General features: G+C 39.9%; 1 protein-coding gene across 1 annotated transcript in view; it reads left to right on the top strand.

The window, feature by feature from the left end:
- Positions 1-12,440, top strand: part of ctnnd2b (catenin (cadherin-associated protein), delta 2b) — a 221,356-nt gene that overhangs the window by 107,920 nt on the left and 100,996 nt on the right. The window contains 2 exon segments of the mRNA XM_022191678.2: positions 3,270-3,304; positions 6,856-6,972. Coding sequence (XP_022047370.2) covers positions 3,270-3,304; positions 6,856-6,972 — 152 coding nt within the window.

Consider the following 12,440-nt stretch of genomic DNA (forward strand, 5'->3'; position numbering starts at 1 on the left):
TAGGGATGATACTGTCATCCAGAGAGTCCCAAACCATTAGGAGTGTATCATCTACACAGTGTGTAGTCACACTGCACTGATCTGCTGTACTTGTTAGCAGCTAATTGTCTGTACTGCATAGCGCCTGCAGCCAACTTCCATAACTTTATGGCTTTGGCTTGCATCAGGGCGGATAACGTGGTTTGTATTGATCTGCATCATTGACTGAACTGCTAGCGCTTCAGTCACTAGCGCTGGAGCTAAAAACGATAATGCGACGGGGCATGAGGAGCCTGCTTCACACCATAGGTACATAGAAGGTCAGGTTTCCGTTCGGTGTGGACAGATTACTACAGGGTGACCCAAAAAAAGTTTACACTCAGTTGATTGTTTAAAAGCCATTTAAGCATCTCTAACTAGGTTTTCATGTTCCAATGATTCCTTAAAGTCTCTCAATGCAGCTGGAAATCTCTCTTCTCTCAAATTCATCTGCTTCTGTGAAAATGAAGAAAACTTTAGCTGTACCTGAATTGCTGCGTGCCGGTCTGACACCTACTGAGATTGCAGCACAGCTGGGAATATCTAGATGTGCAGTCTACAAATTTAAAAAGAAGCTGAAAGATACTGGAACAGCCTCACGAAAGCCTGGGTCTGGTCGTCCCCAGTCTGTGCGGACCAGAAACTTGATTGACAAGGTCAAATGGCGCATCAAGACAAATCCTGTGAGGTCCATGACAAAGATGGCACATGAGCTTGATGTGAGCCGCTCCTCAATGCAACGGGTCATCAAGAATGATCTGAACATGAAGTCCAGCAGGACGAAGCACCAGCACACACCTCCAAAAGGACTCAGGAATGGTTGGATGCCAACTTGGATGCATTCTGGTCCAAGGATATCTGGCCACCCCGGAGTCCAGATCTCAATCCCCTGGATTATAGCATATGGGCAACTGTAAGAAGCCGCACCCTTCTGTGCCAGCGTTGGAGAGGTCCATTCTTAGATTCTGGGAGAAGATGATGGCATCCTACATGAAGAAGACCTGTCAAGCATTCCGCAGGCACCTGCGACACTTAAGGGGGGACACACTGAAAAGTAGAATCTACCGTACATGCTCTTTACAACGATGTATAATTTGTGAATAAATTCTGATTCTAAGCTGAATAAACATGGTATTAAAGTTGTATGCTGCCAGTGTAAACTTTTTTTGGGTCTCCCTGTAATACTGGCATCTCACTGACATTAATTTATAGTGAACATCTTCAATCATGAATTGGTTAAGTGTGTAAATACTATATGGTTGTAAAGTTTGTAATGGCGTTGGTGTATCAGTGAAAATACATGAGCGAATGCTTTGAAGGTTTGCTGTACTTTGTGTGTGTGTGCTTCCACAATTCTATGAAATTGTTATATAAATAAATAAGCAATACATTGCTTATATATAAAAATGACAAATCAAAGGTGACCTATTAAGGGTCAACATGTGCCACCGGAACAGCTTCAGTGCATCTTGGAACTGACTCTCTAAGTCTGTAAACATCATTTTTACAAAAGATATTCCCTCATTTGGTGTCTTTATCGTGGTGCTAGAGAGCTCTGTCTTACATTTCACTGATCCCTCATGCCCTGTGGCATTGTCATCCTGGAAGAGACCACTCCCATCAGGGAAGAAACATTTCATCACAGGATAAAGTCATCCATCAGAACGGCTTTGTATTGATTTTGCAATGATACTTTCCTCTAAGGGGACAGGTGGGCCTAAACCGTGTCAGCAAAATGTCCCCCGCAGCATAACAGAAACAGCAGATCACCTCACTGTAGGCGCCGAGGTGTTTCTTTTAATTTGTGCCAAGTGCATATTAATGCCGAGTTACTCATAGATGTTGTTGAAATGCTGCAGGCGCTGTGGACGAAGCCACATGTTGCCATCCAGGCTGGGAAGTCAACTTATTAAATATTGAACGCTTCTCTGCAGTGAAAATACAAAATATAAAGCACACTCATGTAAAAATCGATGCGCATCTCCTCCTATACAGCCAAAAAGACAAGTTTTATCCCAAACATTTCCAACCAGCTCTCTGGAGGGAACAGATTAAACAAATCAGTTAAACTATTAAAAGAACTAATTGGCTCCTGACATCTCTCCTTTAACTGTTGGGGAGAAAAAGGGGTAAATGAGAGGAAAGGAGTCTACTTTGGACTTAAAACCATGCAGCTATCTGACAACCAAAGCAGACAGATACGAATCGATAACATCACCTTTTGTATGTTTCGGTGCTGAAACAAACAAATGAGAATCCCAGCAGACAGGTGGAACATTAGCTGCCGAGACAAAGCAGAAGTCTGTAACACACAATATGTGCACAGACAACAAAATAACTGTTGATGAATTTTATTGATGATACAACTTATAAACACAGCAGCAACTCTTATAGTCTCTTCTGCTATAAGGAGAGCGGTAACAAAACTCCTGGTGTCATTTTGCTGTAGGCAATTACTATGTACTTTGTTCAACTTTCTCTAACTTTTCCATAATTTTTTGAAGGTGGAATTGATTGTGGTTGGCATGATCTTTTTTGGTCTTGCTGTCACAACCATCTGTGATCTATTTTCTATGATCACTAGTGAGTACCATATCGGTATACATGTGTGTGCAGAATCTCATTTTGTTTTTATTTCTATTTTTCTGTTCTTATTCCAGAAAAAGTCTCTGTCCCAGTTCAATTTACACTCATGTTTTCTCACTGCGCCCTTTTAGGAATACTTTTATCTCCAAACCCTTAGTGCTCACCCGTCTGAAATCTTTTCTATGACAAGATAACACTATGGCTGAATTTTAAAAATGCTTGGTTCTCCAAAAGAAACATCCAAAACTAGCCTGTTTCCAGTTTGACAGCATTGTACTTTGGAGTGTATCTTATTGGTTTTTTGGAGAAGAGTCTCTGTACCCGCGCTATTGAAGAATTTTCCCAAACTGCAGCACTCTGTGGTTTGTCATCCTTCAGCTGAAGGTGAGAAACACCACAAATGGAGATACAAGGTTTTCACGAACCAATACACGGTGATTTAAACCTGTAAAAACCAGCATTTTCCTGTTTTATTACAGAACCATAAAGTGGGTTTTGATGGGAAATAGACTCAGCTTATGGCATGTGAGGCTGAATGAAATGCTGTTACAGTGCAGAAATATCCTGCTGCGGCTCCAGCAACCAAGAACAAAAACTTACTGTAAACTGTATTTTTTCGATCACATTTATAACCGTGTTTTCTTTCTGTTGTTTGTTTCTTGCAGTTCAGCAGATGAGAAGTTTCGCTGGAACAACCAAGGTAATATTTCTTCCTTAAATGTTCTCCTACATGCTTTTGTCTTGTCCGGTATTGTTTGGATTCCATCACTTCGTATTGCTGGTTGTTTTAATTGCACTAGTAATCCTTGTAAATCCACACCACCAAGTTTACTTAACTCTCTGAACACCATGCATTTTCTGGGCTTTTTCTGGTAGTCTACACATATACACGCTGTGGGCTCATTTTTCACTGCAGTATGAAGTTCTGCACTTCATGGCTAAAAGTAGAGAGAACTCAAACATATTTTCTGTGAAGTAGGGCACTGGAATAATGCCATTAGTCATGAAAAAGACAATAAGATAATAAAGCTCAATATATATGATTATGTATACTGCAAAAACAGACATATTGTATGTTGGACACTTGTCTCAAACTACACTAATGCAACATCATTTTTGTGAGACAAAGCTGCTGTTGCAGGTTAAATGTTTTAAAGACTTGCTCTCCATACTGAAGCCCAAGCAAAGAAAAAGATTTGTTCAAACAAAAAACTCCTGTCTCTCAAACTCCCTCTCGACACTTCACCCCTTCTGACAGCCGAGTAAAGGTCAAACAGCATTTGCAAATAATTCTTAGCATTTAGTCTAACCTGCTTAAGGTGCCAGATGGGAAGTGTTTTCCATAAAAAACAACAAGAATCAATGAGCCTTTAGACGATTTGAAAGTCAAATTAAGACACCTCTCCAGGCTTGACAACTTCTTTGACAGCATTAAAGTTGAAAAACCACCGCCCATGCGTGACACTTTGGTCTCCCTCTCTCTGCCTCTTTGTCAGTCATGTTGAGATGTATAGGGTGTTGAGAGTAGATTGATTATCTCAGAGCAAGGTTGGCGACCTCTGCCAACAAAGAGGTGACCAACACAAGGAAGAACTGAAGTTTTGTGGCGTAAATACCGAGGACTTTCAGTGGCTGCTGCGGTCTTCGTCCGCCCTCCTGACTAAATTTATTTTACAGGAAAACCCTTCCTCACTCCAATCCGACCTTTTGATCTCATCATCACTCACGAATCATTAAAACCCCATCAGGTCGGAAACACACAGGTTTAAAAATGACTTTTGGCTTTTGAGCGCGAGGGTAAGTCCAACATAATGTTGCAGACAGCCCTGGAAATGTTTCACCAACAGCATCAACATCATCAGTCTGCAATTGCGTCAGTTGAAGTCAATAAAGTCAGCCTCCTAAATCCACTCACTAAGGCCTCTACTATTACCCTTTCTCTCTCTGTCTCGATAAGAGATTAATGTTGCTCCTCAGGCTCATTTGTAAGCTTTTATCCCCCTTGGCAGCCCTCTCTAACTTGAAGACTCTGGGCATGTTATCAGCCGCTCCCTGACAGACAAACGACTGGTATCTAAGTACAAGGTGGACCTCGATCCTACGAGATTTGTTGTTGGATTATCAGCTAGGTTTTTACTCCTGACCTGGGGTTTAACCTTGCATACTGCTCTGTGATGAGGCATAAGTAGAGACACTTCTTTAGTAACTAATGAGCTGCTCAGTGAGATTGAAATTTAAACTTCAAACATTACGTTATTGGTAAATTTGATTAGGAAACTGTGGGGAGAAAAAACTCAAAAGCTCCAGGATAACTGTGAAGAATGAATATGAAACACCCAAAAACAACAAAATAGCATGTTCTTCAGCATCACCACATTAATAATGATTATATGAGTAGTCAGTCCTAATGGGTCAGACCACATGGATCTTCAAACTCAGCTTCCCTTTTCATGCTACACAACTTTAAAATGCAAATTTGACCTAAATATTTCTGCAGAAAGACCAATTAACTAAATAAAACTACCACAGCATGCTTCACAGCTGGTAAACATGATGGTTTGAGGTTTTTATAACTACTTTATAAAGTTTAGAGAACCTTGATTATCATGGCTGAAATGGTGAAATTTGATTTGCTTTGACTGTGAGTGTACTGTATCAGAAATTCACCAAAATATGTGTCAAATTTGTCAATTCTACCATCCATTAGTTTATTCTTTCTTTCTAATGGGACAGTCTTTTTTTGGAAGAAGAAATTAGAATTTTAGGGGAATTTTTGCTTTGTTCATTATGACCCATAGGTACGTTTAATCGTGACAGCGCCCTCAAGCGACTGCAATGATTATGGCAGGGTGAAAAATAGGGCAGCAAAACATTGAACTTTAATATAGGAAATCGCTGTCAGCTGTTCCTGTCTCAAACCTACAGTCAGTATTACTTGGCCATATCATGTCTGTTTCTATGACATCATGCAGTTAGGATTTTTCTTGATCTGACCATGACAGCGAAGGACCACTATTCATTTCCTTTTTCAAGTAGAAAGCCACCATTTGTTTTCAACCATGACCGTTCCACTTTAACCAGGTGTGGTTTAGCTGCCTTGCATTAGTCAGTGGGGCTCTCATTCCTGCCCCAGGAAGCCCAGGTGGGTCAATCCAGCTTTGTATGTGATTTCCTGTAAGCACCATGCTGCTGTGTGGACACATGGAGGAAGCATTTGAAATAGGGGTCAGTCGGTATGGGTTTTTCAGGGCCGATGCTAATGCAGATTCTTGGTAATCAAGAGAGGCCGATGGCTAATATCTGGAACCGATGTACATTGCATGTAATGATTTAACAGCATGTGACAGCAGGGAACCTGTCTTTCATAACTAGGGACAAATAGGACACAAATAGGAGTGATGAAATTAGGAGGTTCTTCTCTGGTTATGTGGGATCGACTGAGATTGATTGGTCTCTGTTTTGTTTATCTTTCACTTTTCTATCACTTTATTGCCCACTAAGGTCCATATCTTAAAGTAGTTATTGTTTCACAACTCTGTTTCCAGGTAATCTGTTATTATTTTCTAACTTAGCGACTACCTGTTAGCGTAGCCTTAGCCACTGTGAGAGTAGCTAATTTCCTGGTTTGTAGCACTGGCTTATGTTTCTTGTTCACCACAGAGTGACAACAGACAGAGAGAGCAGTTGCGTCAGTTTTAGTGCATTTAATTTATTGAAAATCTGTCAATAATTTACCAGTGCTGATTAATGGTAAAATGCCAAATATCAGCCATGATTACCGGCCAGACTGATAATAGAATAGAATAGCTTTATTGTCATTGTCCACAAAAATGGTACAACAAAGTTAGTGGGAACATCTCCTCATAATGCACTTAAAAAATACAAATATCCAATATAAATGGCATAATAAGAGTGATAAATAGAAAGAACAAAAAAGTCCCATAAAAGTGTACATGTACACACACTCATGTTGCACTGTTCCATGTTTGGCCATGAGAAAATTGTCCAGAAGTATCCGTGGGGTTACTCCCTTGAGTTTAAAAGTCTAATTGCTCACGGCCAGGGTGTGAGAGATCAGACAGGATCTTCTTTATCTTGCTGAGACCACAGGAGTTCGCAGTGTCTTCCAGGGAGGGCACAGAAAGTTATCGGAAAATAATGAGAAAATGTTCTATCCCTAATTTGAAGGTGGCAGAAAAAACTGTGTCTTTCTTTCCACCACTCATGTTTGTTTCCTTTTTGTTTATGCAGATGGACAGAAGGACATAGAGGAGGAGCTGACAACAGGCCTGGAGCTGGTGGACTCCTGCATCCGGTCGCTCCAGGAGTCGGGCATCTTGGACTCACAGGACACTTCTACAGGAGACAGTAAGATCAATGTTATGATGAAGAGAGTAGTGTTTTAGAAGGAGAATGAGAAAACTTTTTGCTGGTAGTTGTCTTTGCTAAGACGGCCAAGAACGATGGCTCAGAGGAGGGCAGGTAAAATGCAATCAAAGACCAGCGGGACTGGATGTTCCCTCAGAGCTGTAGTGTCAGGGTTTTGGCTGATTAACCTGTTGTATGTGGGTGAAATCACTGAGAAAAATTCAGCTGCTAGGAAGACACCAGTTTGCAGAATGGCATGGAAAAGAAGAGTGATCAGTGCTTCTTTTAATAAATGTTAAAATGAGACAATTTTTAATCAAGCCTGTGAGATCGCTTTCTTAATTCAAGTACTTGTCCTGATTAGCATATCAGCGCCTAAATACCGAACAAGAAGCTGTCTTTCATCAGATTTCATTACTGTGGAAGTGCGACTGGTGCAAATACAGAGATTTTAAGCATGAGAATGGTAATCCACGAAATCCATATCACTTGTATTCTAGTTTGTCAAGGAGCTTTTCTTGGATTTTCTGTTGATGACATTTAATTTTCTGCCATTTACATGTATTACATCTCACCTCCATGTTTTTAAATGTAGCTCAATCTAACGTATATTCCTCCGGTGTAGTTTCCATTTAAAATGCTCCTTTGGATTATGCACACTGGAAGCTGCCACCTCACCGTCTGACACACGGGCCATTTAGTTTGTGATTATTTGCTTTTTTACTGACGCACTGATGCAATCCAACATTGTCTTGTGCTGTCAATTATAGGTGCTATGGATATTCTATGGATTTTATAGATTTTTCCAGTGGAAGTGGATATGTATAGGCAAGTTTCATCTGTTTCCATTACGCTGTTGGATTCGAAAGCTTAGACCAGGGGTGTCAAACTCATTATAGGTCAGGTTCCACATTCATCCCAATTAGATCTCTAATGGGCCGGACCAGTAAAATCACAGCATAATAACTAATGAATAACCACAACTCCAAATTTTTCCTTTGTTTTAGTGCAAAAAAAGTACATTCTGACAATGTTCACAATTAAGGACTTTTTTTTTTTTACAAAACATTATGAACAACCTGAAATTTCTGGATGAAAAATAAATTCAATTTCAAATCACAATTACTAAAGTCAGATAAAAAAAAAAGACAAAAATCAACAAAAACAAGACAAAATATTATGAAAATGAGATGCAAAATGACAAGAACACGACAGAAAATGACAAAAAAATAAGGCAAAAGACAGGAAACAAAACAAAAAAGTACTAAAAATTAGACAAAAAAGTTACAAAGGGACAAACGACAAAAACGAGACAAAAAATTACACAAATGACAGAAATGAGACCAAAAATGACACAAGGGAGAAATAAAACAATACAAAATGGACAAAAAACACAAGTGAGACAAGAAAAAGAAACACAAAATGACAAAAACATAAGATGAATGACAAAAGTCAGACAAAAAAAAACAAGACAGAACATGACAGAAATGAGACACAACATGACAAAAGAACAATCTAGTATTTTACTTTATGATCAGAATAACTTGTCACGGTCTCAGAATTATTTTAAATTAATAGTTTTACAAATTTACTTTCTGCAGTTAATTTCTTCTCTGTAATTTCTACACTTTACAAAATCGTCCCGCGGACCTAATTGGACCCTCTGGAGGGCCGGTTTTGGCCCGTGGGCTGCATGTTTGATACCCCTGGTTTTGACCATGACATGAACTCCAAGTGGGCCAAAACAAAAACAAATATTAGCTACTGGATGCATCAACAGATCTATGAGCACATGGAAAACAGAAAAACTGAGGTTTGTAGCCTAATTGGTGAATTTTACATTGACGATTGTGATGGTGAAGCTATGAAGAACATCAAGAAGGGGCTTGTAGTCTTCTAGGGGTTTAACCAGTCACTGTCCAGTCCCAGCTAGAGGTACCTATCCTGAAGTGGCTACTTTTTTCTGCCCCGAAAATACTCCTGAAAGAGATTTTACAGGAGCAAATCTTGCAATCAGAACAAGCATAAAGGTTCTGGCTGACCGTAAATGCTCCACAAGCTCCTGCAGTGGAAAACGGCCTAATAGCTGAACAGATAGTGTATTTCTGATCTAAAAGAACATAAAAATATGTGTGCAGGCAAGTTCAGAAAATATTATCTCAGATGTTAAAGCTCTCCCAAGCTGAGAGGAAGAGGTAGAATTAGGTGATAAATCTTTTTTTGTGGGTTCATCTCTATTAACAAGATCTTTCACATGAGATACAGTAATTTGATCAATGGTTATTGTAGCCGTTTTAATTAGTGCGGCTTTATAAAGTGCTTAGTGGGGCTAAGAGGTGGTGAAAGAACAACAGGTGTTGCATTGTTGGTTTAATTCTAGAGAGCAAAGTGGTTGTTTAGAAGAGCACTCTGGGAGATCCTAAACACCTCCCAGTGCCTCCCTGCTCCACTCTCGTCTTTGCGCATCGGGTCCTGGGATGATACCCTCGTTTTTTTTCTCTACTCGACCCCATGGGAGAGAGGTAGCTGTCAGGAGACATGCTGGGTTGTGCCAGTAGTTTGATATGCTAATCCACCCTTGCTGAGGTGTCAGCTGGCCTGCTGTTCACAGTGCAAAGAGGAAGGCTCCCACACAAACATGCAGCTACAGTAAACAGCACCGGCACATAAAGCCAGAACTGGGTGCACATAGACAAGAATGCACATGAAATCACACACTGACGCAAAGAAGAAACGCACAGAAAAGTGTGCATGCAGTGGCTGCTCATGAACAGATGCACACTGTCATGCATGAGCGCTTGCAGCCACACACATGCATGCAAAGCTAGGAAAGCTAATGTTGTTTGATATTTAGAATATTTAAATATTTATCATGTCAGTTACGTAACCAAGTCCAAAACACAAAAGAAAAAAGAGTGAATATGGAGGCCAGACAGAAGGATCAAGACAGTGAGGAAGAGTGGGTGAATAAAGAAGGGCGACAAAGACACAGTCTGTGAAAAATATGGCTTTAGCTTTAGTTAACCGTTTACTGCACCCCATCCCCAAATTATAGCAATTATCTATTGTTATCAGCAACTTTAAGTACAAACAGCAGACTGATCCAGATTTATGTAAAGAATGGATCAAAAATAGTCCTTTTCTGCTCTAAAATGAGTTCTAAGCTTTACCATTTCCAAATGACTAATGCTACGTCTCCACTAGATGCACTTTTTCCACATGCAAACATCTGAAAATAGCCTGCTTGGTGGGCGTGTACTTGAGGTCAGTAGTCAGTGTTCAATTGCTGCAGACCTTCTTCTCCAACTATCCTGCCTGCCCTTTGTTGGACAAACGCATCGACTCGGGAGCTGTCTTCTCCTGGATTTCAAGCTGGACCAACATGGCGGCTCAGTCGCAAACTTTCTCTTTTGTTATGAAAACACTTCAGCGAAAAGTATTTCTGAAAGCATGTGAGGCGAGAAATAACCTGTGCAGTAGCTGAATTTGTCCTCGTTTTAGGTCACCAACGGCTAGTTTAGACGTCTGACGAAAGTTTCATGATGCTTCGGACCTCCACACAACGCATCGAATTTGCATCAAGTAGAAGTCGAGTCTAGTTTATGCAAATGAGCTGCAGCCCGCTCCGGGGAGACGCACCGGATCGCAGGTGGAAACGCACCGCAACCAGACCAGCATGCAATGTGATACGTTTCACATAGACAATGAATGGGATTCGGGAAATTGCCGGGTCGAGTAGACACGTATCTTAAGTGTCATCATATGGGATGAATGCAACAGTTCTCACATTTATGATATGCAAGTCCTCTAATCATTGACTGCTGTCTGTCTTCTCATGCTTCTTATTCTGCTGGAGACTTCAGCTGTTTTCAGCAAACACTAGCAAAGCAAAATAACCCCAAATGTCAGTAGCATTTCTTCAAAGACCCCCCGACAACCTGCCAAGTAAATTGTTTGCTAAAATCACCATTATTTCCTTCAACAGAGAAGTGTAATTTGAACAAACTGTAATAATGTTGAGTGATGGTTCTTTTACTGCACAGTCGGAGGCTTGTTCAATATAGCACTGCATCTATTAAACTGCAGAATTGCATTATCTTTAACAACACACTTTGGCTGATGTTAGACATCAGTGTTTGCTCGCTATTGCCTTTTATGTTTTTGGACTTTCTATCTGAGCTGTCAGAAAAAATCTACGTTCCCAGTCTTAAAGCTTAAGTATGCAACGCACTGTGAAGCGCTTTTAAACTTGTTAAAAGTCTTGTCAAGGACAAACTTCTTCAGTGTGCCAGGAAGCTCCAAGTCCTTCACAACACTTTCATTCACTTAAAAACTTTTATAAATGTTTCCAATATAAAACTCAGTAAGTATCAAAAGTGCAAAGTAAAACTCAAAAAAGCAGAAACAGGTGCAGATTTATTGTAATTTCAGCATAATACAGCAAACCAAGGCTGGTTCATGAACACAGACACCAATTCCAAGTAGAAAATCCACATCTTTTATTGACATTTGCCCCAATGGCTCATTTTTTATCTTTTGGTTTGTCAGTATATAAGCATGACCTCATGGTTGGCAATAATTCTGTATAATTTTTCTAATACATAATTGTGGCAAACCTTGGGCAGTTTAACAAATGAGAAAGCACAGCCCTCATGTATAGAACCTGCGATTGTAAAGGTCAAAGCCCTTTTGTAGGAGAGTTAGCATAAATGCCAGATAGGAGGCTATTCCCACTGACTGTATGAATATAAATGTATGGCCTAGACTAAGGACTGCACTAAAGACTGACCTTCTTCATGGTTGGCAGTGTTTTCATTACTATGTAGAGAAATTACCATAACTTATTATAACATGTAGTACTCATGGACACATGGCAAATTTCCATCATAGAATGGGTCTGTAAAAAAACAAAAGTAAAGACAAACAGAAGTGTGTTTAAAACCCTGCATGCAAAGATGTCTGTTAATCTGCTTTTTGTTTCTTTAAAAGGTAATTTAGTTGAGGGAACTCGTAACAGTACATTCATTGAACTCCTTAGATGTTCTGTCACATATTTACATCAAAGAAGAGAGTAGCTGATTGCACTAAATTCCTGTAGTAATCATAGGACATTTTTATGTCTTCCGCATCCAAGCTAATATTTGCATGGGATGCGTAGCTTTTAGCACAGTGTCATATATAAGATAAAACTGTGTGTACACTAGTTTGGACACACCCTCTCATTCAGTGGTTTTTATTTAATTATTTTGTACATTGTAGATTAAAACCGAAGACATCAAAACTATGAAAGAATGCATATGAAACAAGAAAAACACTCAGAGAGCGCAGTTTTCCGCCAAGGCTGTTCATTCCCCAATGTGGCATTGTCAGAAATGCAGCATTTGTTTATTGGTTATTGATGATCAGAAATCAAGGCAACATAGAAGGTGGCCATTTATTATAGATGCACCCGCAAACAAAATGACCAT

The sequence above is a fragment of the Acanthochromis polyacanthus genome, chromosome 9, assembly GCF_021347895.1.
Source record: "Acanthochromis polyacanthus isolate Apoly-LR-REF ecotype Palm Island chromosome 9, KAUST_Apoly_ChrSc, whole genome shotgun sequence".
NCBI classification, from domain to species: domain Eukaryota; kingdom Metazoa; phylum Chordata; class Actinopteri; family Pomacentridae; genus Acanthochromis; species Acanthochromis polyacanthus.